The following is a 27,603-nucleotide window of genomic DNA, read 5'->3' on the forward strand; positions in this document are numbered from 1 at the left end:
TTAAAAAATTATGTTGAACTTTGGATACTGTGAAATAAATTACCGGGCATTACTAACCAAGTTTTTCAGCAATTTTGCGCCTGTCCTCTAGGGGCTCACTTATTGTAACCTTTCGATGTCCTTGAACGTGGAGTAGGCATGCCCATAAGTTGCCTATAATGCCAGCTCCTGTGATAAGGATACTAGAGCCCACAGGGATGGGCTGAACTCTGTCCCAGCCATGGGACAGACATGATATGGGTTCTGTTAATGCACCTGAAAAAGTAATTACCATAATTATTTATTAATACAATACTGGAAATCGTGTAGAATACGAGAAATGGAATAATAAATTAATCATTCACCATAAGGTGGTGGCACAGAATGGTAAATGTGCGCATACAATAGGACACACACACACACACACACACACACACACACAAAACACACACACACACACACACACACACAAAACAAACTGTGTTTGTTAGCTGAGCTACCATATTTACATTTATCTACAACTCAGTATCAATTCTGAGTGATTATACGAGGGCGGTTCAGAAAGTAACCTCCGGTCGGTCACAGTGCGGGTTGTGGGGGGAGTAGCGACGCCATCTGTGCGTTCACGCACTCAACAGGTCAGTCGGCATCAAGCCGTGGTCGAGTGAACGTCGTACCTGCGCTAGTTTAGTTTTTGTGGCAGTTTGAAATGTGTGCTGCAATAGAAAACCCCGCCAAATGTGAAGTGCGTGCTGTCATAAGGTTTTTTACAGCCAAAGGATATTCTGCAGCAGCTATTCATCGTGAGCTTTGTGCCGTGTACGGACCAAGAGTTATGAGTGAAGGAGTTGTCCGTGAATGGGTACATTTATTTAAAAGTGGACGAGAAAATGTTCATGATGAAGAGAGGAGTGGTAGACCATCATTGGTGACTGACGAACTCGTTCAGACAGTTGATGCAAAAGTTCATGAAAATTGACGTTTCTCAATGTCGGAGTTGTCTACTGGTTTTCCACAGATTTCTAAGACTCTCTTGTACGAGATAGTGACAGCAAGATTGGGTTACCATAAGTTCTGTGCACGATGGGTGCCCAAAATTCTTACCGACCACCACAAAACTCAAAGAATGGCCTCTGCATTAGACTTTCTGTCACGTTATGAGGACGAAGGAGAACCATTGTTAAACAGAATCATGACCGGTGACGAAACCTGGATTAAGTACGTGAACCCTGAGACAAAAGAACAATCAAAGATGTGGGCACATTAAAATTCGCCTACCAAACCAAGAAAAGCCTCGCAAGATTTTTCTGCCAGAAAACTGATGGAAACGGTGTTTTGGGATGCCAAAGGGGTGTTGTTGGTTGAATTCATGGAACATGGTACGACCATTAATCAAGACCTGTACTGTGAAACAATAAAAAAGTTACGACGGGCTATACAGAACAAACGCCGTGGTATGCTGACTTCCGGTATCGTTTTTTTGCACGATAACGCCCGTCCTCACTCTGCTCACAGAACAACGGCCCTTCTTGAGTCCTTCAAGTGAGAAGTTATCAACCATCCACCTTACAGCCCAGACCTGGCGCCAAGTGATTATCACCTCTTCATGCATTTGAAGAAATGGCTCGGGTCACAGCGGTTTGATGATGACGAAGAGCTCAAAGATGCGGTCACAGGCTAGCTCCAGGCACAAGCGGGTGATTTTTATGCAGAAGGAATTTCAAAGCTTGTGAAGAGATACGATAAGTGCCTCAATCGCTATGGAGACTATGTAGAAAAATAGTGCAAAGATGTAGTTGTAAGATGTATATATTAAAATATTTTTATTTAACTTGGTGTATTTTTTTAAATCAACCGGAGGTTACTTTCTGAACGGCCCTCGTATTTAGTCATTACATAAATTTCTGGTACTATTATGTCTAAATTAAGCTGAGTAAAACAATTATGATGGAATGTCATATAAACATGTTCAAAAATGCAAAATGGAAATTTCAGTTTCAAGTTTTTCCTTCTGAGAAGTGTGATGAATAAGAGAATATAACACTCAAATAGATCTGATCCGTATGACTGAAGGAAGTAAATTAATACCATACGTGTTATAAGAGAGACGCTACACAAAAGAAACAAATCTGTGTTTCATATTCTTCTTTGTCTTCGTCTTTCCATATCTTCACAGGGTCAATGTTTATGGCAAGTTTCTCCCACCATTACTCTTCTTGGTCCTGCGTGTTGTCCTCTGACAGTTGTTTTTCCCTCTCAAATGCAGTCTGCCCACATCATTTTAGGTCCTTCTCTTTCCATGCATCCTTCATCTGCTATCTCCATCAATCTCTTTTCAAGGTGACTTTGGTCTCTTCATACCACTGGAATCTTTCCTCGGTTCTGGGTGCTAGAAATTTAGTATTTACACTACTCTGCTCTCCTCCTCCCCCTTCTTCTTCTTCTTCTTTTTCTTCTTTTAGAGGCTGCTACTGTCACTGTCATTTACTGTAGTATCATGAAATTACACCATATTGTTTCCTTGTTTTGTAACAGTACATAATATGTTTTCCAATAATCATTTAATTAAATAGTGTGAAAATGTTACAGTATATTTCTACTGTAGATGTTGCTCACTGTGAATATCTGTCTAAAATTTCTACATTTTCCATTACAGTTTATCAAAGCAATTATGGCACCAATTAGAACCATTATCAGCACATTTTTTAGCAGATGTTTGTCCTCTCTCAGTTTTCCTTTCTTTATTATATATCTACATCTACATTCCAAAAGCACCTCATGGTGTGTCATGAAAAGCACTCTGTGTACCGTACTCACCCTGCCCCCCCCCCCCCCCCCTTCCTTTCTTTCCATTACAGATATAAATGACATATGGGAAGAACAGTTGTTGATAAGTTTTTGTGTGCTTGAATCTCTCTAATTTTATCTTCATGATTTTTTTACAAGATATAGACTGAAGAGCCAAAGAAACTCATACACCAGGCTAATATCATGCAGGGCCCCGACAAGCACACAAAAGTGCTGCAACACAACACGGCATGGACTCTACTAATGTCTGAAGTAGTGCTGGAGGCAACTTACACCATGAATCCTGCAGGGCTGTCCATAAATGCATAAGAGTACAAGGAGGTGGAGATCTCTTCTGAAGAGCACACTCCAAGGCATCCCAGATATGCTCACTAATGTTCATGTCTGGTGAGTTTGGTGGCCAGCAGAAGCATTTAAACTCAGAAGAGTGTTCCTGAAGACATTCTGTAGAAATTCTTGATGTGTGAGGTGTCACACTGTCTGGCTGCAGTTGCCCAATTTTGTCAGAATACACGATGGACATGAACGGATGCAGGTGATCAGACAGGATGCTTGCATACATGTCATCTGTCAGAGTCACATCTAGACATATCAGGAGCCCCATATCACTCCAACTGCACATGCCTCACACCATTACAGAACCTCCACTGACTTAAAAAGTCCCCTGCTGACATTCAGACTCCATGAATTTATGAGGTTGTTTCCATAACCATACACATCCATCCACTCGATACAATTTGAAATGAGACTTGTCCGACCAGGCAACACATTTCCAGTCATCAACAGTCCAATGTCAGTTTTGATGGGCCCAGGCAAGGCATAAAGCTTTGTGTCATGCAGTCATCAAGGGTAAATGAATGGGCCTTGGGCTCTGAAAGTCCATATCGATGATGTTTCATTGAATGGTTCACACACTGACACTTGTAGATGACCCAGCATTGAAATCTGCAGCAATTTGCAGAAGGGTTGCACTTCTGTCATGTTGAACGATTCTCTTCAGTCGTCATTGGTTCCATTCTTGCAGGATCTTTTTCCATCCCCAGTGAAGTCAGAGATTTGATGTTTTACCGGATTCCTGATATTCATGGTACGCTCATGAAATGGTTGTATGGGAAAATCCCCACTTAATCACTACCTCAGAGAGGCTGTGTCCAATTGCTCATGCACTGACTGAATAGCACGTTTGAACTCACTTAAATCTTGATAATCTGCCATTGTAGCAGCCGTGACTGATCTAACAACTGCACCAGACACTTGTTGTTTTATATAGGCGTTGCTGACCTCAGTGCCATATTCTGCCTGTTTACATATCTTGTATTGCCTATACCAGATTTTTTTTGGTGCTTCAGTGTATGTACAAGTAAGCAATATATTAGCTGAATATTCTAGCAATTTAAGCTCTCAGAATTTTAACACTAAACACTCCGTGAAGAATGCTTTTCTTGCAGCGTCTGCCATTTGAATTAGATTGAAATGGGAATATGTGAACATAACTGCTTACAACTCAGCCATGTGATGATCTGGCTTTTTTGCTGCACCCATGCACTTTGTTTAGGGAGGATGCAATTTTGACAGGAGCTGAAAAAGATTTGGTTTGCTAAAAATACATTTATTCATCACAAATGAGTATGCAACTGATATATAAGTTCTGTATGTAAATGTCATTGCATTCATGATTATGTGCCCATGATAATTGTCATTAGCACAAATAGTTCACTCTTTTCACATGTCACAGGTCTTGAGCACTGGTTCTGGAGGGTGTATACTCCCCAGTGTTGTAAGCATGTCGCCTAATTGCATGACCATACGAAAACAATGGACTTGTGGCCTACTCAAAAACAAATTGCTACCTGCTCATTCCACATGCCATTGTGATCTTTGAGGATGTGAGAAAACAAAACAAAATGAATGGTGTCAAATAAGCTACCTGTACACTTTTGGTGGGGAGCACAAGGTAGCTCTATGCACGTGCCCCATGGCTAGCATAATCATATTGAGGAATCCTGCCTGCACAGTATTGATCCCAGCTTGCAATCTACTGTCTGCCTCAAGCCAATCTGCCTCACACTGTTGGCAAAATTTTTGGACAAACGGTAAGAGACTGTGCTGCAGTTCTGTTATTCACACATTTCTGTGGTAGGGCTGCTACAGGATGAGCATCTCTGTAACACTTTCATGCTTACTAAATGAACCTGTAGTGAAATATGCTGCTCTTCTTTCGATCTTCTCCATTTCCTCTATCAGTCCCATATGGTACAGATCCAAAATTGATGAGCAATGCTCAAGTATCAGTCAAATATGAGTTTCACCTCCTTGGTGAATGGACTACATTTCACAAGGATTCTTTCAATGAATCTCAGTCTGGTATATGCCTTTCCTACATACAGTCTTTTGTGTTTATCACAGAAAATCATGTGATACCCCTTTTATTTTCTGTATGAAGCAACAGGTGACAAAGCACTTATTATTGTAATATGTTAAGTGACAGTTAATACTCCTCAGAGTGCTATAGGAGTTTCATTATTATTCTACTACACATTTAAAGAGTTTAGCCATTCATCACCCAGAAAATGGCAGTTTCTGGAATAAAGGGAGGTCTATTTCACAGCTAACACCTGCAGACAATGCAGACAGTGATATTTCATAAGATATATATCTCTCTCATCCCAACACCCCTGCCTTCTCATGGGTACATGCAGACTGTAGAGAAGAACATTCACAGTACTAACAAACAGTAACAGAGTGATGTACATGTTTTCAACTGTCTCTGTATAATACTGTAGTGGATAACCACCACTTAATGTAATAAATGGTTTTAAGAGACCTTGAATGTTCAAACAACTGCAAGTAAATAAGTTAGCGAAGTAAGGTGCTTCCATGAGCCGTTGATAGTTATCCCTTTTGGAAATCTACTTATTCTAGTGCTTCAATCCCTTAATGTACACTTCAGAAAACATGGCACTGTAATTGAAATCATTGTATGGCATGAAAATAAGGGTGATGCCTTCATTATGTGGAGTCATAGCAATTAAGACCTTGGATGCAAAGAAATGCATAAAAAGTTTCAAAAATGGTAACAATACATGATGTTGATATGAGATAGTTTGAACATGTGATGTGTCAATGTTCTTGATAGAGATCTGTTATGTAGACATCTCTGTTGTTGTGCCTGTGTAGTGATCTCTGAAGATGGGGGAAAAAAGAAAGGAAAAAAATCAGGATTGTAAAGAAAGGTGTGAATGCACAAAAAATTAATGCTGATTTTCAAAACACAGTGGAGGCCTGTGCTCCTTGATATTCAGTTGTTGCCAAATGGGAAAATATGTTGAAATTTGGTCAGAATCACTTTGATAATCTGTATAGAGGCCTGCCAAGATGTCCCATTCTTTCACAAATTATTGGAACTGTGTATAAAACAGTCATGGAGGGTCGCTGACTGAAAATGTGAGAAGTTGCTAAAGCTATAGGGAAGTCCTCTAAATGGGAATGTCACACATTAAAAGTGGAATTGAATATGAGAAAATCATCTGCTAAGTGGCTGCAGTGATTATTAATACAGGATCAAAAATGCATTGGAATGGAAATGTCCAAACAATCTTTAACCCTTTTTCAGAGCAACAAACAAGATCTTTTTGCACTGGTATGTGAACACAGATGAAACTTTGGCCCACTGCTATACCCCATAGACAAAATAAACAGTCAAATGAGTGGAAACATATTGATTCACAACCACCAAAGAAACCAAAGGCAATATGGTTGCCTGGATGGGCCAAAGCGCCAGTTTTCTGGGTGTGAAAAGGCTTGTGCTGATATATTATCTTCCAATTGGCCATAAAATTGCTATATGATACTATGCTAACCTCTTAGACCAACAACAGCAAAAGATACATGAAGAAAGGCCAGGTCTGGCAAGGAAGAAAACTGTCTTTCATGAAGATAATGTGAGCAACACATATATGTTGTTGCCATTGCAAAAAATACATGAACTGTGTGTGTGTGTGTGTGTGTTGAAATTGTTGATACACCTGCCTTATTCACCTGATTTGGCTCCATTAGACTTCCATCTCTTCCCAAAACTCAAAATTTTCATCAGTGGATGGAGAATCTTTTCAAAGAAAGAACTGACAGCTGAAGTTGATGGGTATTTTGCAGGCCAGAGGAATCTAATTTTTCAGCTGGGATCAAGGCATTGGAACACTGCTGCACCAAGCACATGAGAATGCACAATGACTACACTCAAAAACAGAAAATTTTCACTGAGGTAAGTCATTTCCTTCTGTTCCATTCTGAGAAATTTTGAAACTTCCATCATAGATAGATAATTATTAATACCTCTCTGGATGATCTGGTCATGAGGTATGGCAATAAAAAACACCTTTTTATGGACATATTGAAAACTGATTCACACAGATTGATATCTGCTGTCTGGGTGGAGTGCACAAGTGAGAAAGAAGGCAGAAGAGGCGTGCAGTGCACAGATGGTTTTCTCACAACATACATAACAAAAAGATGCAAGGTACATTTAAAATATAATATTCAACAAATTGCCTCTTTTCTTAGAATGAATGGGTATTACACAAAGTTCATTAAACCACTGCAGAACCTTCTATTTTATAAAATAGTACTTACAACCATACCACACTGGTTGAACTTTGTGGCACATGTTCCTAGGATGATAGATAGAGTTTGTTATGTATTATGAAAGTGCAATGTGGAAACAATTTACACGCAGGTTGACACTGTCTGTGAGCAGCTCGGATCAATCAAAGACAAATGAGATTTATTCAAATCAATATATTACACCATTTCTTGTGCAGACTGTGTACTGGTTTCTCTCAAAACAAATAAAAGATCTACTTCAAGATCATAGAGCAAATAGAGTTGCAGGTTGTGAGAAATGCATTAATAGGCTGTAACTGAGTTTTAGCTGAACAGCTTCAGCCACAGAGTAAAATTTTTCAAGACACAATTTCTCACTTTGATGAGGAATTGACATTTCTTTTTAGTCAGAAAAGTAACAAAAATTACAATAGCTTCATCAACAAAGATCAAAGTTGTGAGAAAAATAGACTTTAGATTAATTTTCTTATGACAATTTAATTGTAGTTTACTGGAGAGAAACTCATATCACTGTAGTCTGGGAATAAAATCTGTGATCATGCCTGAACCATTATAAATAACTTAGAGCTCCAGGTTTATTGATGGTGGACAGCAACTGGCTGAAAATACTGACCAATGAGGGTTGCTTGTATGATTTTATAATGCTTGATCATAACTTAAAAAAAAAAAAAAAAAAAAATGCAACAAGACACAAATGGTGATTGCAGTTGCAACAATTCCACTGTGACAACGAAAGTTGTACACAACAGATGCACTATTAGAATGTCACTGCAGCAAATCCTTTTAACTTATTCACTATTTGCTTTTCACTGCTCACCCTCATCTTCAATTTGTCTAATCCACTCTTCTCCACATAACATACAAATTCATGCTCTCACCTTGTTCTAGAGCAATGTTCTCTGGCAATTTGTACACCTGTGTATCAGGAGCTGTACAGTACTGTGCCCATCCACCATTACAGTATATGCCTATTGTTGAGTTGATGCCTCCAGTGCTGCAGTAATGGTACTGTCCCCCAGAGCATGGGCCACAGGTGTTGCAACCCCTGGAAAAAAAAATGTTTCTTTAAGAACTGTAGCACAGGAAGTCCAGAATGGGATGCATTCCATAACAAAAGCAAGAAACTTTTTTTCAAACTGCACACCATCATGCATGCACACTCCATACCACACCACAAACACACACACACACACACACACACACACACACACACACACATGCAGAAACAATTAATATTACAATTTTTAAGTTACAATAATGTGACTTACTGTGTTATTAGATACTATGATTTTTTAAATCTTTAATCTAGTTCAAAGCATAAAGACAAGCTTAAGAGATAATAAATGCATAAAAGACAAGAAATTTGATTTGAACAAAAGGAAACATATAACTGAGTTAAGTTGTTAAAACCAAGAATAAATTTGAGAATGTGACTGTGCACAATTTAAAATCTAATATAATTCCACAATTTGCCAAAAATTACACCAAAATTCAAAATAAGACGTATACAGGATGTATAATGGTTAAGTTATCTATAGAAAAGCAAGAGTGACAGAATGAGGAAAATATCTTAGTATAATGTTCAATGTCATGCAGGATGGCAGGCATATTTACATCAGGGAATAGACCAAAGAAATATGTACAGATGGGAGGAGGAGTACAAAGGAAAGAACAGAACAAGAAGAAGGGAGCAACATATAATTGTTAGGGACTGTTGAAAAGGTAAGATGAAGGAATAATAGAGAGAGAGATTGAGAAAGGTGGAGAAAAGGTTATGGGCAAAGAGAAAGAGAGGTGGAGAGAGGGTAGGTAAAGAAATAAATGGAGAAAAGGTGCAAAGAAAGTGAGTTGGTGAAGGAGAAGTGGATGGGGAGAGTTTGACACACAGGAAGAAGGAGAATTAAATAATAGAGTGGAAATTCATACAGAGTTCGTGCAGCACCTGTATGGAAATTGGATTAATCAGATGTCTTTTGGCTACCATTCTGGCTAATCTGACTTCCCATCATGAATGCATTCAGCATCTTTCTTGACAGATATGATTCCATTTCTCCAAATGATGTAGCTTAATTGCAATATAATATTATACACTTTTCAAGACCTACTATTATTATCACTTCTAATACTGGTTGCTTTTATACTCTTCTTGCAAGAACTCCTCAGATATTTATTTATAACTGTAATAATAACTGATAATTGTATGACTATTTAGGAGATCAAGGTATTTACAAATTTATTGTTATCATTCCATTAACTTTCCTATAAAGAGAAAAAATCAGGCTGTTTAATTTATCTTTCCCTGGGGCACAGTACATAATCACAATAATTTGTTTCTATGCTCAATTAGTGTAGCTTTTGGATTTCACTTTTTAACTGCAAAGTGTTGCATACATGCAAACTCAGTGACACAGATGTGTTTTAGTAAGTTTATGGAGAAAAGTTATTAATGATAGCTGAATATATGGAGGTGACTTCAGTTTTAATATTAACAGATCTTACCTGTTTGGATCAACAGCTACCTTGTCTCCCACTTTCACATTAGTTACTTTAGATCCAACTGCTGTGACTGTTCCACTAAACTCATGACCGAGGATCACTGGTTGATCAGTGCATGGGAAGGAACCCTGTGGAGAATACAATTGTTTATAATTGTTTTAAAAATATATATTTGGTATTTATCTTAACTGACACTAGTTCACCTTCAAAACAACTTTGTCAATAAAAAATATGGGTTGTTCAGCAGAAAAATGCAGGAAAGTCTCTTATTGTTATTAGAAAGAGATATGTAAATGGTTTTAATTGTGAAATGATTAGTACTGAAATAAGCACATCAAACTTAATGGAGTTTTCTCTAAAATCCAAAGTAACTATGCTAACGAGGCAAAATATTATTCATCGCCTTAAAAGAGCATAATAGCCGCTTTGGAGAAGAGCTGCTATGAGGCAGTCATGTGACCCTCCAACTCTGGTGTAAATCATGGCTGTACCCAATCAGACCTCTAACATGGGCTGGTGTGGAGATGTTTCAGAATGGCAGAAAGGAGGTACCATGTTTGGACATACATATGATGACACTATGAATAAAGTTACCTGATCTGTTTTATAAATATGAACTGTCTGCATCTACAATGAATATTTGCATGATGTAAGAACAGTGGCTGTTAGCATCCCAATCAGCAGGGACAGGGACAGGGGACAAGAAACATACCTTTTCAATAACAATTAGTTTCCAACCCAACAGGATTTGTTGCTGTCAGTGATTGCAGTTTCATCTCAACAACTGTGAGTGAATATTACAAAGAGGACCACATGCAAAGAACACTTTTAAGTCAGATATCTTGCAAAAGGCCATTTCTCAGAAAGGCACATAAATCTACACATTTTAAATAGGTCAAAGAATACAAACCTCGAAACTATATAAGTGGAGGCAGCAGTGTGGTCTGACGGGCCACAATTTTGTCTCTTATCAACTGATCAAGGTGTCACAACAATATTATGGAAACTATAGATTGCTACCCACCATGTAGAGGAGATGTTGAGCTGCAGACAGGCACAACAAAAAACCTGCTATACATTTGAGATTTTGGCCACAAGGCTTTCTTCTAAAGTAGGACACACACACATATTCACACAAGCACAAATCACATACACATGACCACTATCTCTGGCTGCTGAGAGCAGACTCAGTGGCCAGAGACAGTGGTTGTGTATGTGTGAGTAAGAGTGAGTACAAAGTATGTGTTCATTAAGTCAGTAAAGCAATGAGTGATAGTGTGGCAATTCCAGGAGTGGTATGGAATGATGGTCAAATTACAGTATTTAAATGCCAAAGAATGAGATCACCCATAAGTCACCACCGGTAACCATCATTACATGCAGTTTTCGACTAACTGTTGTAAAAAGGCAAACAAAAGTATATGGGGCTCTCTTTCTGCTATTATTTGTACCTTTCAATTTCACTGCAGAAATCACACAGGCATCTTCACTAATGAAGAGGTGCTTGATATAAAACAAGATATAGGACTGATGTCTGATGTTTCTGTACATGATGATGATGATGATAATGAGGTTGCCGTTTCACCATATTGCATTTGTTGAACAGCTTCATTGGTACAATAGGCAGGAATGAAAAAGTAAGTGAGTGACAAACAATCAGTGTTCACTAACATTTAAAATCTGTATATTTTGAGGACCATAGCTGTGTACTGTCAGAATTATGCCCCAAATTTTGATACAGGACTGATATCTGGGGCTTGAACCTTGCAAGTGTGACTTTCTCTGCTTAAAATAAGGTGTCAAGTTGGTGAAGTTCCCTTGTAAGCCTCATACAACTGACTTTAAATATTAATTACTTATCTTCAGCTACAAGAGCAATCAGTTGAAAGACTTCTTTTTACATCATCTGTCTTCTGACTACTTTTATGCAGTCTGCTATGAATTCCTTTCCTCTGCTCTAGAGCATTTGCCTGCGAAAGGCAAAGGTCCCGAGTTCGAGTCTCGGTCCGGCACACAGTTTTAATCTGCCAGGAAGTTTCATATCAGTGCACTCTCCACCGCAGAGAGAAAATCTCATTCTAAATCATTATTATTTGCTGGATGTATTCCAATCTCTGTCTTTGTCTGCAGTTTCTACCCTCTACAACTCCCTCTTCTACCACAGAAGCTATTCCCTGATGTCTTAACAGATTTCCTATTATCCTGTCTCTATTTCTTGTCAGATGTCCTCTTATCCTGTCCCTGTTTCTTGTCAGTGTTTTCTGTATATTCCTTTCCTTACCAATTCTGCAGAGAACTTTCCCATTCATTACCTCATAACTCCACTTAAGTTCCAACATTCTTCTGTAGCACCACACCTCAAATGTTTTGATGCTCTTCTTGCTGTGCTCCAAATGTGCATTCTCAAGAGTTTCTTCCTCAAATGATGGCCTATGTTTAATACCAGCAAGTTTCTGTGAATGAGATGAGATGAAGCTAGCATGAAGAATTTCTTAATGAGCAAGATTAAGATCTTGAGTCAGAGATGTTACAGGATTTCTTCAAATATAATGGCTGAATAGTAGAACAATTCTAGCCTTTGGGTTCAATGACATTCCTTTGACTTTTCAGAAAAAAAATGAGGTTCTTATTTGCCCATAACAACACACACATTGAAGTGGTATGGGTGGAATGGGAGGGAGGGAATAGACTGAAATAGGAAGGTTTGAAGTGTCAAAATGTGAGAGAACTGTGTATTAGGTATTGAGACATTTTTCAGCATGTAGGCTGCACTGGCTCACTTTCCATATGTGGACAATTCCATCCTTCAATGCTTCATTTTAATACTGTTGTTGTACAGTGTGTCCCAGGAGAAACGGTAAATATTCAGGGATATTACAGGAATGCTAATTTGAAGCAAAAGACTTGGTATGGACATATGGTCTATTCTAAATGGTTTTTGACATAGAATATGTTTAATGTACATTTACTTTTAGGCTAGTAGCACACACATGTCTTTCCCACCACATGTCTGTGACATTTTATTCTAGCTCTACCTACCTCATTGCTTTCAACTTCTTTGCTCAGAGTGTCTTTTTTGCCATTAAACTAGACTGTTGAACCTGCAGTTGACCATGGTGTGTTGTTAGTGAAGTAGTGACAGGGACTGAGAGTGTATCCAAGAAAAGCATTAGTTAACTGTGTTTGTACATGAGTTGTCTAAAATGCCACATGTCTACACCAATGAAGAATATCCAGATATGGTAAATGTTTACAACTTATGAGATGGTAGTGCTCCTGCTGCTGTCGAAGAATTCCTGATTGTAGTATGTTTACCAGAGTTCTCACACATCACATGAAACAAGTATTCTTCCAAGTACCCATTTTTCATCCAAATGTGTAATTCAGTAACCTGTGCAGGAACAGAAACACATTTTTGAAATGATGCAATGTAGCCCTACTACTTGCACATGAAGACTTTCTGCATGTACCAATGTACAATGAATACATGTATGGTGAATATTAAATGCAGAAAACTTGTACTCATTTCACATACAGTATCTCAACAATCTTCACATTGGTGATAATGACACATGACTTGAATTTTGTTGCTGGTTGAATGACAATCATCATTTGCTTCCATTAATGCTATTCCTTGATGAAGCCACATTTACAAAGAGTGGAATAAACAACACACATAATAATCATTGATGGCCACAGGAAAATCCATGTGCTACAGTGAAAAACAATTTCCAAGTTCATTTCTCATCATTTTTTGGGAAATTTGTTTGTTGATTGGCTTTGAGGATGTTTCTTTGGCCCACAGACTGCAATGTACTTACAGCATGATGGAGCCACTCCATATTTTACCAGACATGTGAGGGAACATCTCAACCGTACTTACTCTACCCACTGGACTGGTCATAGTAGTACAGTTAACTGGCCACCAATATTGCCAGACCTTACACTGCTAGATTTTTGTTTATGGGATTAGATGAAATCTGATGTGTACAAACAGAAGGTGAATATGTGAGATGAACTGATTGGTCACATCATGGACGCTGTTGTCCTCCTTAGGGAATGTACAGAGACTCTCAGGCAAGCAACACATGTTCTCCCGAGAGTGCATAATTACAGTGAAGTTGACAGTGGGCTATTCAAATATTTATTGCAAACTGTACAAAACCTGTAATGTGATGTGTGCAATAATGCGTAGAGGTGAATGTGTTAAAAATATGTATTTTTCAACAGATACTTTGTAAAACCATGTTGTAATGTTTACTAACTGTTGTACATGAGTAAACCTGACAATATACTGAATAATACAGAAAATAAATAACAATGAACATTAAATGTGTTCTATCCCAGAAACCATTTGCAATAGGGCATATGTCCATACAAAGTTTTTTGCTTCAAATTATCATTCCTGTCATATTCCCAAACACTGACCACTGACCATTCCTCCTGAGACACCCTGTATTGTATGCTCTCTCTCTCTCTCTCTCTCTCCCTCTCTCTCTGAACATTAACAAACCGAGAAATAAATTTGAAGACTTACCTCTACAATATGTAGGTCTGTTCCACAAACACCTGCATATGCAACTTTGACTAGTACTTCATTTTCTTTGACTGATGGTACTTTCTCTGTTACTAATGAAAGTGTTTGTGTTTTGGAGTTGAACTGCAATGCTTCCATTGTCTGATTCACCATTGTACCTTGGGATTAAATAAGAAGCTTTAATTAGGTGCAGTCTGGTTACAAATAGTAGGAAAAGGATAAGAATGCTTACTTTAGCTTGCTATATTAGCTCACATAGAAATTTTAGGGGGAAAAGGCCAGACAGTGACTCTCCTGCAAATGAATGATGGATGGCACAAAGGAACACCAAAAGACATGAAAACTGCACTAGATTTTGAGGCAACATAATTTTCCAATCTTTTAGTGTGCCTAGGTGACTGACATAATTAATCTGTACTGTGGCTGTCTGTTTTTGTATTTTTTAGACGCAGTTCATGTTATCTTAGTTTGGCTGTAGCACAGAAAGGAGAGAAGCAAATACATGAATAATCATCATGCCACATGACAGATTCTGAAAAATTGTGAGTGTGTGTGTGTGTGTGTGTGTTTGTGGTGTATGTACTCATATGTGCATGCACATGTGTGTAGATAAACAATTTGACAGCTCATATGGCCAGCAAAAAAATGTTCAAATATGTGTGAAATCTTATGGGACTTAACTGCTAAGGTCATCAGTCCCTAAGATTACACACTACTTAACCTAAATTATCCTAAGGACAAACACACACAGCCATGCCCTAGGGAGGACTCGAACCTCCGCCAGGACCAGCCTATGGCCAGCAATCTCATACTACTTGCTGTGGAATCTTTTGTGTATTGACATACTTCATCTTTGAGTGACTGTAGGTGGGCTCAGGATGACTCTGACAAAATTTCTCTTTGATGAAACGAATGGTAGCGTGCTTTAAATGTGGATAAATGTTAATTAATGTTGAAGGACAGAAAAAATGTTCCTGCATTTATCGAATGCAGTACCAATGGTATGATGCAGTGATGTCAACCAAGTTTGTAGGTTAACTATGAAAATACTATGTGAACTTAGGTGGGAATTCTTGGTGAGGAGAAGAAGATGTTTTCACTAAATGCTGTTGAAGAATTTTAGAGAACCAGCATTGGCAACAGACGATAGAACAATTCTACTGCCTTCAATTTCCATCCCTTACAAGGACTGTGATAGCAATATAAGCATGATTAGGGCTTATATAGAACCACACAAGCAATAATTTCACTCTCACAAGGGGAAGACCTCAGACACACACATGGCCAACCAATTTGGCTCATATTTGAAAGTCGCTTGTGCACAACCTAAAATGAAATACTCTATAAGATACTTTTACTCCCTCCACTTCTGCCCCCCCCCCCCCTGCCTTGTTTAAGAAAATTACTGCAAAAGTTCATGTTGTGCAGTCAATTTGGAATTGATGGGATCAATACATAACTGAAAACCGGGCATTTTTCATCAACATAGATGGGGTCCACAAGTGCAAATTTTCCTAGAAATTGAGGGAAGAAACTTTTTTGACTCCTATTTATGTATGCATAAGATAGGTGCTATTATACAAAAGTGCTGCTGGCATACAATCAAGGCATCTGGAAGGGAAGCAGAGAATCTGTCTTCGATTCCCAAATGCAGTCTGCATGTCTTTTTCTATTTGCATATATTTGTGCCTCAAAACTGGTAGGCATAGGAAGGTTAATAAGGTAAGTACATCAATAAGGAATAACAAACAAGTAGGAAAACTAACTACTCAAATTACTTAGATTAGCAAAGAATTAAGATTTTTAAGCCTCATTGAATGAAAACAATTACAGATAAGATTGCTGCAAAAATAGGCAGTCAATGCCTGTCATTGCAGAAGGGAGAAAAACCCTTGTCACAGTAAGTAGTGTACATAAAATAACACATCCATAGACAGCACAATATTCCATCCTAGTATCTGGAAAATTGTTGCCATCATTTGAGAAATTTGCCTACCTTGTTACTGTTTCCTATTGATTTACTCACCTTATTAATTATCCTCAATCTACCAATTTCAAAAAAGAAAAAATTAAAATTAAAAAAAATTTCAGAATATAACTGGGAGTCAAATACAGATTCTCTGCTCCACAGCCACATGCCTTGGTTGCCACACCAGTGGCACTATTGTTGAACAGCTATTACCTTATGGGTACATAAGTGGCAGCCGAAAAAGTATCTGCCCTTGATTTCTAGGAAAATATGCATAAGCAGGGCTCATGTATGTAGATGATAAATGCTCAGTTTTCAATTATCTATCAAGCCCATTAATCCTGAATTGAATGTGAGTCATGAATGTTAGGGATAGTTCTCAAAAACAGGGGTTATTGAGCCAAAGCATCTTATGGTCTTTCATTTAAGGTTGTGCTCAAGCAAGCTGCCAAATATGACCCAAATCACGTGGTAATGTTTGAGGCCTTTCTCTTGTCATTTCATTAGTGAGTGGAGCAGAAAGTGAATAATTGACTGTGGAACAAAGTACCCTCCACAGTGCACCAAGGAATTTAACACACATTGTTATGTCTTGTGTATGGCCATTAATAGCAGTCTATGAAATCTACACACAACTTTTATTCACATAAAACTGTGTAATATAAGTCTCTGTGAGATTAACTGTTCGCTGTGAACCAACAAAAGTCCTGCTCAAGTATCAGCTGGGTTGTGTCTGGCACAATTGAAATTGTATATTAATTTAAAAGTATGCTGGCCATTAAAATTGCTACACCACAAAGATGAGGTGCTACAGACGCAAAATTTAACTGACAGGAAGGAGATGCTGTGATATGCAAATGATTAGCTTTTCAGAGCATTCACACAAGGTTGGCGTCAGTGGTGACATTTACAACATGCTGACATGAGGAAAGTTTCCAATCGATTTCACATACACAAACAGCAGTTGACCGGCGTTGCCTGGTGAAACGTTGTTGTGATGCCTCATGTAAGGAGGAGAAATGCGTACCATCACATTTCCGGCTTTGATAAAGGTCGTATTGTAGCCTATCGCGATTGCGGTTTATTGTATCGCGACAATGCTGCTCACGTTGACGAGACCCAATGACTGTTAGCAGAATGTGGAATTGGTGGGTTCAGGAGGGTAATATGGAACGCCGTGCTGGATCACAATGGCCTCGTATCACTAGCAGTCAAGATGAAAGGCATCTTATCCACATGGCTATAACGGATTGTGCAGCCACGTCTCGATCCCTGAGTCAACAGATGGTGATGTTTGCAAGACAACAACCATCTGCATGAACAGTTCGACGATGTTTGCAGCAGCAGGGACTATCAGCTCGGAGACCATGGCTGCGGTTAGCCTTGATGCTGCATCACAGACAGGAGCGCCTGCAATTGTGTGCCAAAGGCCGGACCTGGGTGCCCGAATGGTAAAACGTCATTTTTTCGGATGAATCCAGGTTCTGTTTACAACATCATGATGGTAGCATCCATGTTTGGCAACATTGTGGTGAACGTACATTGGAAGCGTGTATTCATTATTGCCATACTGGTGTATCACCCAGCGTGATGGTATGGGGTGCCATTGGTTACACGTCTCGGTCACCTCTTGTTCACATTGATGGCACTTTGAACAATGGACATTAGATTTCAGATGTGTTACAACCCATGGCTCTAACCTTCATTTGATCCCTGTGAAACCCTACATTTCAGCAGAATAATGCACGCCTGCATGTTGCAAGTCCTGTACGGGACTTTCTGGATAAAGAAAATGTTTGACTGCTGTCCTGGTCAACACATTCTCCACATCTCTCACCAACTGAAAATATCTGGTCAATGGTGGCTGAGCATCTGGCTTGTCACAATACGCCAGTCACTACTCTTGATGAACTATGGTATCGTGTTGAAGCTGCATGGGCAGCTTTACCTGTACATGCCATACAAGCTCTGTTTGACTCAATGCCCAGGCATATGAAGGCTGTTATTACAGCCAGAGGTGGTTGTTCTGGGTACTGATTTCTCAGGATCTATGCACCCAAAATACGTGAAAATCTAATCACATGTCAGTTCTAGTATAATATATTTGTCCAATGAATACCCGTTTATCATCTGCATTTCTTTTTGGTGTAGCAATTTTAATGGCCATACTGTGTGTGTGTATGTGTGTGTGTATGTTTGTATGTATAATATATTAAGTAATTTAATATATTCCTGACTCCCCCCTCCCCTCCCCCCAACTACCATGGACTTTGACGGAGGGCATCCATTGAGAGGTCGGACAAAAATGTGGTTTTTGAACAGAGGCAACAGCCTTTCCAGTAGTTTCAAGGGCAACGGACTGGATGATTGATTGATCTGGCCTTGTAACATCAACGAAAATGGCCTTGCTGTACTGGTACTGTGGATGGCTGAAAGTAAGGGGAAACTGCAGCCATAATTTTTTCCAGGGGCATGCAGCTCTACTGTATGGATGGAACAAACATGTAGAGGGTCTATATAAGAAGATGACACAGATGAAGATGAGATGGGAGACATGACACTGCAAAAAGAATTTGACAGAGTACTGAAAGACCTAAGTCAAAACAAAGCCTCAGGAATAGAGGACATTACATCACAACGACTGACAGCCTTGGAAGAACCAGGCACTACAAAACTATTCTGTGTGACGAGCAAGATCTATGAGATAGGTGAAATACCCTGTCTTCAAGAAGGTAATTATTTCAATTCCAAAGAAAGATGTTGCTAACAGGTGTGAAAATTACTGAATTATCAATTTAATAAGTTACAGTTGCACAATAGTAACACAAATTCCTTACAGAAGAATGGAAAAACTTGTAGAAGCTGACCTCTGGGAAGATCAGTTTGGATTTTGGAGAAGTGTAGGAACATGCAGGGCAATACTGCTCCTACGACTTATCTAAGAAGATAGGTTAAGGAAAGGCAAAACTATGATTATAGCATTTGTAGATGTAGAGAAAGATTTTGGCAATGTTGACTGGAATTGAAATTATGATGGTGACAGGGATAAAATAGAGGGAGTGAAAGCCTATCTGCAACTTATGCAGAAACTAGGTGGGAATTATGAGACAAGGGGCATGAAAGGGAAGCAGGGTTCAGAATGGAGTGAGACAGGAGTGTAGTATGTCCCTGATGTTATTTAATCTATACATTGAACAAGCAGTAGAGGAAACCAATGAAAAATTGAAATAGGAATTAAAGTTCAGGGAGAAGAAATGCAAACTTTAAGGTTTGCCTTTGACATAGTAATTCTGTCAGAGACAGCAAAGGACATGGAACAACAGCTGACTGGAATAGACAGTGTCTTGAAAGGAGGATATAAGATGAGCATCAGCAAAAGCAAAAGAAGGATAATGGAATGTAGTAAAATTAAATCAAGTACTGTTGAGGGAATGAGCATATGAAATGAGACATTCTAAGTAGTAGATGAGTTTTCTATTTGATCAGCAAAATAACTGATGATGGCAATGGCCAGAAAGGCATTTCTGAAGAAGAGAAATTTGTTAAAAATGAATATAGACTTACATATTAGGAAGTATTTTCTGAAGGTATTTGTCGGGAGTGCAGCCATGTATGGAACTGAAACATGGATGATAATCATTTTGGCAAGAAGAGAATAAAAGCTTTTGAAATGTGGTGCTACAGAAGAATGCTGAATATTAATGTGTAGATCAAATAACTAGTTGAGGAGGTACTGAACAGAACTGGGGAGAAAAGAAATCTGTAGCACAGCTTGCCTAGAAGAAGAGGTCACTTGATAGGATACACTCTGAGAAATCAAGGGATCACCAATTTAGTTTAGTATTGGAGGGAAATTTGTGGGGGATGGGAGTGTAAAAATCATAGAGGGAGACCAAGAGATTAATACAGTAACAGGCTCAGGGTGCAGTATAGAGAGCTGCATCAATCCAATCCTCAGACTGAAGACCACAACATTAATATACTTGTGTCACCAGTAGACTTACAGTTCTGAACTGAATTCAAGAGAAAAATCTGTCTACTGTCCTGAACTTTATTTTAGGGACTGAGTGATACTACTTCATGTTGAATAAGCATTATTATTATTATTATTACTATTGTTATACTTTTATACAATAAAGGCCTTTAAGACTAAAACTAGGGTGACACAGGGAGATGGACTCTCCCCTTTGCTCTTTAATTGTGTCCTGAATAAGGTGATCAGAGAGTGGCGACAAGGATTGAAAGGACTGAGTGGAATATGACTGGGGTGTAAGAATAAAGTAGTATGGGTATATTGTCTAGCATTCACAGATGACATTGTGATCTTGTCCGAATCACTAGAAGAGGCAGTTAAGGAAACCACAGAACAGCAGAGACAGGCAGCTAAAGAAGGCCTACAGATCTCTATTGAGAAGACACAATATATGACAAACATCATGACAGCTCCTAGATTGATGAAAAGAGAAGGAGGGAAAATTCAGAAGGTGGAGAGATTCAAATACTTTAGAGAATGGATAGACATTGGACTGACCAAAAAAGAAGCAATGGGAGCACGAATAAACAAAATGAACTTAGCATATAAACATTACCAAACAGTGATCCACCCTGAAGCTCTATATGCAGCAGAAACTCTCAACTTAGCAAGAACCAGAATGATCAATAGGCTAGAACTGATAGAATGAAAGATTCTCAGGAGAATATTAGGACCTCAAAGAACAGAAGATGGTCAACTTAGAAACCGAGCCAACCAGGAACTGTATACCAAGATATAAAAAATTTCTGACGTCATCAGGAAAAGAAGGAGCAAGTTCTTCAGTCACATCCACAGAATGGACCAGGGGAGGTTAACACAGCAAATCACATAATTTCTGATGAACAAGAAAACCAAAGTGGGATGGATCCAAGAGATACAAAGAGATCTGGAAGAAATGAGAATACAGGAACCAGAGATAAACAACAAGGTGATTTTTAAATAAGAAAATCAGACCTTCAAAGCTTTCAAGGACAGAACAAGACCCAGAACAAAATCATCTTGGACAGAGAGACAAAGAAGGTTGCAAAGTAGGAGAATGAAAGAATACTGGAAAAGAAGAAAGACCAGAAGAAATGAAGCTGATGCGAATTAACGTGGTCCTAAGATGGCCAAAACAAAGAAGAAGATGAAGAAGAAATGCCAAGTTGATTCTATGGGACAAATTAAAACTGTTGGTTGGTCTGGAATTCAAATTCCTATGTCTGCCTTACAAGGGGAGTGTGTTACCAACTTTCCTTTCAAGTTACACAATACAGATTGACTCAGAGCTTTAGCTTCTCACAGGCTCTTCCTCACAGACTACCAATACTACTATGAAATATGTAGTGAAAATGTGGTTTGTTGTTTTCAATACATGTTGTATTTTTGTTTTCAATGCAACATGTACTGGAAACAAAAATTGTGTCAATTTCAATGCGATAAATGTTTTGCTCTCATTTTTACAATGGGTAAAAAGCACAGAAATGACAATGAGCGAAAACATGCACAGCACTGGTGCAATATTCTGCAATATTTGTTCTTTCCCTTTGCAAACTGGTTGTTGGCTGTCACGCCATCATCAGGTACCATGATAAATATGTGTGGCTGTGTAATTTTGTAGGAGCAAAGATTTTAAACTAGTGCCTCTAGAAAGTATACCAGTTTGTTTACAAAGATGACAGCTGTCAATGTTGGATTTAGAAGTAAAACGGGAGGAATTATTTCAGTGGAAATGTGATGAAAAACTATTGAACTTATATAAAAAGTATTACACATTAAATAATGAACTATACAACAAATCACAACAACTGTTCTGGAAAGAAAATAAATTGAACAATAAACTTTGTTGTCATGTTCCAGGGGTGGCTGTACAAAATAATTTTGTTTTAATGACTTCAACATCACAAACATATGAAATTAAGCAGGTAAGTGAAGTAGTTGGGATTATTTTTTTAACAGGGCAAGTGAAAATATAGTAGCTGAAATAAAGAAAAAAATAGGGCAAGTGAGTAGGACGGTCTATTTAGAGCATGGTCTGATGGTCTGGGCGAGATCACGAGTAATATCTGCAATTAAAAGTGGTGAGTCTGATCACTCAGTATTAAGCTTGGGCAAATTGACATATGTTTATCAATTTCCATTGTTTCAAGATAGTTTTTTCTTAAATAATAGCATCTCACTGCAATTTCAAAGAGAAGATAAATGAAAGTAAATTGTTATCTTGCTGTGGTTGGATGCTTCGATTCCAACTTTCCACATCTGCAAACTATATTTGGGTTTTTAAAACTAAATTCAGGATAAGAAAACATGAAATTATGTGTTCCTATACTTTTAATATACGGCCTCTCCTCTAGTCGCACTGTATAAACGATTCACCATTTGTGTTGATGCGTTTTTCAAGAATGGAAATTTTACCAATGATGAGAGCATATCCACAAATGGACTGAACTAAATGATATCATCACAACAAAGAATAGTGGACATATAAGCAGTTCATTCATAAGTAATTTCTGTGAATATAATACAAAAATTATGTGACAGCAAATAAATGACTATGAGTCCTGTATCTCAGACCTAGATAACAATGGGCACCCAGCAAGTAAAACTTGCAAGATTTTCTATGCACACATGGATAAATTAAAATGATGTAAAAACATTGTTAAGGTGCCACGAAACCATTTCAACTTACTTTCATCACAAAAGTATGTTTCAAGATGGCTTGGTAGGCCAATGATACCATTCCTAATGTTCTGTTCCTTGTTTAAGAATACTAAACATCAGGTTGTAACTAAGAAATTCATGGCCACTGCACTACAGAGTATTATGCTACCTGAAACAATCATGTGGAATTGGCTGGCAGATCCCGTCCAGGGTTGTTTGGCTGCCTGGTGCAAGTCTTTCAATTGTCACCACTTTGGTAATCTGTATGTCAATGAAGATGAGATGAAATGGTTAAGACAATGCAAACACTCAGGCCCCAAGTCAAAAACCTCTCTAACTTGCTGGAAATGGAACCCAAGACTCCATGATCTAATGGCAGTTCTACGAACCACTAGACCACAAGCTGGTGACATTCTGCTACCTGAACATACATCAAAGAGTGGGAAAGCTTCAGCTTAATGTGAGCCTGTATGGATGTGGGAGAGCATCTGCTGTATTCGGAAGGAGTATGAAAAAGCCTGGTGGAGCTTTCGAGTTGGTCTCTGAGGCACTCTCATATAGCAAATTGGTAATGACCTGCCTATGAAAGTCAGGTATCTGGGTTCAAGCCCACATCTGGAGAAAATTTTAAAGTACCACATACAATCAGTAGTGTAAGAAATATAGCTTTTGCTATAGAATTATAGTACTTTTAGGTGAATTTTGAAGTATGCAACACATCATCACAAGATAAAAAATGTATGCTTGTGTGGGGTTAAGTAGGGTTCTGTACCACCCTGTGAAGGTCTACATCTGCAAGCTGCCACAGACATAAAGCAGCTGATTGGGAATTTCCATCCAGAATCATGCCAGTTCCACAAGAAATGATTCTCTAAAATAAGGCTCTCTACGTATAGTAGACCATTTTCCCAGTGGGTAATACACTGATAAGGTACAAGCAGAAAAAACTGTAGATAGCATAAAAGGAAAGCAAGAGCTTATTTTAAGATACCAGCTATTTTGTATTTTTATTATACTGTACAGATTTCATGGAGATAAGTAAGCTTTTCATTGATGTCTCTCTAGTAAGAGTGGTTTTACAGTAGCATACAATGGAAGTTCGAATTAAAATACAAGTAAAACAATGAATTCCGTGGGTTCATAGGTAAAATATGTTGATGTTTGGGTATTTCTTCCTTACAGACAAGAAAGTTATCATTAAACTGATATTTTTTCAGAAGCAAAAAAAGTAAATTGTTCTGACACACTAGGGAGAGACAAACTGAGTAGTGCATACTGAAAAAACTAGTATATATTTTTTTACGGAGAAAAATCGTGCTTCAACAAGGCAAAAGGGTCTTGTCTCTCTGTGATTTTACAACTTGAAGGCGGTGCTGTCATTAAGGAGGAAAACGACAAGATTTAATACGAGCTCATAAGCGGCCGGCTCTACTTGTTGTGCGATTTGATCAGTGCGTAAACTCGTCGTAATACGGAATGTTTCTTACCGTCCAAAGTTGCTCTCGTGCTCCGCCGCAGACGAACTCCCGCGCCCGACTGACGCTGGGCTACAGCTGGCCTCGCCTCAGCCCTGCGGCAAGCGAGCCGAGCGCCCAGGAGTGGGGAAGGGATGCGTTGTACCAACCGAAGCGGTTGATCCGATGACGCCAAGCGGCATTCCAACGCGTTTGGAAACAGACCTAGCCTATCTCGCAGAACAGAGGGTGTTGATTTGTGGTGCAGCTTACTGCTTTCAAACGACATTAGAAGTGCTAGAATCTCCGAAGTGGTTGCATGCATGATTTACGAAACGATGTGTCAGTGGCGTTAGGTTTAACATCCTTGAAGGTGTAGCCACCACGGTAGCAAACGATAATTTTTCACCCGTCATACAATACATCTTTACGCCGCAGGCGTCTGTGAGTGTGTGGAGGAGGGTACAAGATATACCAGAATAATTCCCGCCTTCGTAGATGTTACACGGGAAGAAAAATTATCGGTACTCATTTGTATATTCCGAAATTTCTTTAATTTTCCCTCGTTGTTATCAAACGAAATCTAATTTGCGGAAAGTAACACGTTTCTTGCCTCATGTTGGAACGTTGCTTCTTAGCAACACCAGTTTCTTAGCAGCACCGGGGCCAGCTATTTCCATACAAGTGTTGCATCGTTTGCGCACTTCCCTTGGCATCCCGTCCTCCGTCCCGACCCCCCCCCCCCCCCCCTCACCGGAAATCAAGGGGAAGCTACAGCCGTAATTTTTTGCAGGGTTATGTAGCTCTCCTGTATGGTTAAATGATGATGGCATCTTCTTGGGTAAAATATTCCGGAGGTAAAATAGTCCCCTATTCCGAGGTCCGGGAGAGGACTAGTCAGGAGGATATTGTCATCAGGAGAAATAAAACTGGCGTTTCACGGACCGGAGCGTGGAATGTTAGATTCCTTAATCGAGCACGTAGGTTAGAAAATTTGAAAAGGGAAATGGATAGGTTGAAGTTAGATATAGTGGGAATTAGTGAGGTTCGGTGGCAGGAGGAACAGGACTTCTGGTCAAATGGTTTCAGGGTTATAAACACAAGATAAAATAGGGGTAATGCAGAAGTAGGTTTAATAACGAATAAAAAAATCGGAATGCGGGTAATCTACTATGAACAGCATAGTGAACGCGTTATCGTAGACAAGATAAACACGAAGCCCACGCCTATCACAACAGTACAAGATTACATGCCAACTAGCACCGGAGATGATGAGTACATTGAAGAAATGTGTAATGAGATTAAAAAAAATTGTTCATATAGCTTAAGGAGACGAAAAATTTAATCGTGATGAGGGACTGGAATTCGATAGTAGGAAAAGGAAGAGAAGGAAAAATAATAGGTGAATATGGCCTGGGGGAAAGGCATGAAAGAGCAAGGGGTCTGGTAGAGTTTTGCACAGAGCATAATTTAATCATCGCTTACACTTAGTATATGAATCACGACAGAAGGTTGTATACGTGGAAGAGATCTGGAGATACGAGAAGGTTTCAGATTGATTATACAAGGCTTAAACAGAGGTTTAGGACCAGGATTTTAAATTGTCAGACATTTCCGGGAGCAGATGTCTACTCTGATCACAATTTATTGGTTATAAACTGTAGATTAAAATTGAAGGAATTGGAAAAATGTAGGAAATGAAGGAGATGGGACCTGGGTGAGTTGAAAGAACCTGAGGTTGTTGACAGCTTCAGAGGGACCATTATACAACGGTTGACTAGAACAGGGAAAAGGAATACAGTAGAAAACGAATGGGTAGCTTTTTTAAGATGTGACATAGTGAAGGGAGCAGGGGATCAAATATGTAAAAAGACAAGGCCTAGTAGATCTCCTCGGATAGCACAAGATATATTGAATTTAACTGATGAAAGAAGGAAACATAAAAATATAGCAAATGAAGCAAGCGAAAGGGAATACAAACGTTTAAAAAAATCAGATTGACAGAAAGTTCAAAATTGCTAAGCGGGAATGGCTAGGGGACAAATGTAACGCCGGCAGCTGTGGCCGAGCAGTTCTAGGCGCTTCAGTCCGGAACTGCGCTGCTGCTACGTTCGCAGCTTCGAATCCTTGCCTCGGGCTCGGCTGTGTGTGATGTCCTTAGGTTAGTTATGTTTAAGTAGTTCTAAGTCTAGGGGACTGATGACCTCAGATGTTAAGTCCCACAGTGCTTGGAGCCATTTGAACAAATGTAACGATTCAGAAGGAAATTTCACTAGGGGAAAGACTGATGCCGCCTACAGGAAAATTAAAGAGACCTTTGGAGAAAAGAGAACACCCTGTATGAATATCTAGAGCTCAGAAGGAAAACCAGCCTTATGCAAAGAAGGTAACTTTTGGAAACTTGTGGTAAGATCTTATAGAACCAAACTGCTGAGGTCATCGGTCCATAAGCTTACACACTACTTAATCTAACTTAAACTAACTTTAAGCTAAGGACAACATACACAGCCATGCCCGAGGGAGGACTCGAACCTCCGACCGGAGGAGCCACGCGAACCTTAACAGGACACCCGAGACTGCGCGGCTACCCAGCGCGGCAAGCAAAGAAGGGAAAGCAAGGTGGAAGGAGTATATAGAGGGCCTATACAAGGGCGATGTACTTGAGGGCAATATTATGGAAATATAAGAGGATGTAGATGAAGATGAAATTAGAGATATGATAATGCGTGAAAAATTTGACAGAGCACTGAAAGACCTAAGTCCAAACAATGCCCTGGGTGTAGACAACATTCCATTAGAAGCAGCTTAAATCACTTAATAAAAGCAAGGCCTGCGGTTCAGATTGTATACCAGCCAGGTTCCTCTCAAAGTATGCTGATAAAATAGCTCCATATTTAGCAATTATATACAACCACTGGCTCACAGAAAGATCCGTAACTAAAGACTGGAAAATTGCTCAAGTCGCACCAATATCCAAAAAGGGAAGTAGGAGTAATCCACTGAATTACAGGCCTTTATCACTAACGTCGATTTGCAGTAGGGTTTTGGAGCATATACTGCATTCGAA

The 27,603-nt window shown here is 39.0% G+C and overlaps 1 protein-coding gene and 1 long non-coding RNA gene across 2 annotated transcripts in view; one reads left to right on the plus strand and one right to left on the minus strand.

Annotated features, from left to right (window-relative positions):
- LOC126101134 (uncharacterized) overlaps positions 1-24,716 on the minus strand; it is a 49,640-nt gene extending 24,924 nt beyond the window's left edge. Inside the window, exons 1-5 of the mRNA XM_049911817.1 lie at positions 24,570-24,716; positions 14,441-14,598; positions 9,907-10,031; positions 8,286-8,452; positions 58-255 (exon numbers count right to left, since the gene is read on the minus strand). Coding sequence (XP_049767774.1) covers positions 58-255; positions 8,286-8,452; positions 9,907-10,031; positions 14,441-14,593 — 643 coding nt within the window. The 5' untranslated portion in view covers positions 14,594-14,598; positions 24,570-24,716. The remainder of the gene's footprint in view (positions 1-57; positions 256-8,285; positions 8,453-9,906; positions 10,032-14,440; positions 14,599-24,569) is intronic.
- Positions 1-27,603, plus strand: part of LOC126101135 (uncharacterized) — a 245,545-nt gene that overhangs the window by 28,256 nt on the left and 189,686 nt on the right. The gene's annotated exons all lie outside the window — the stretch shown is intronic.

The sequence above is a fragment of the Schistocerca cancellata genome, chromosome 9 (genome assembly GCF_023864275.1).
Source record: "Schistocerca cancellata isolate TAMUIC-IGC-003103 chromosome 9, iqSchCanc2.1, whole genome shotgun sequence".
In the NCBI taxonomy this organism is placed as follows: Eukaryota; Metazoa; Arthropoda; class Insecta; order Orthoptera; family Acrididae; genus Schistocerca; species Schistocerca cancellata.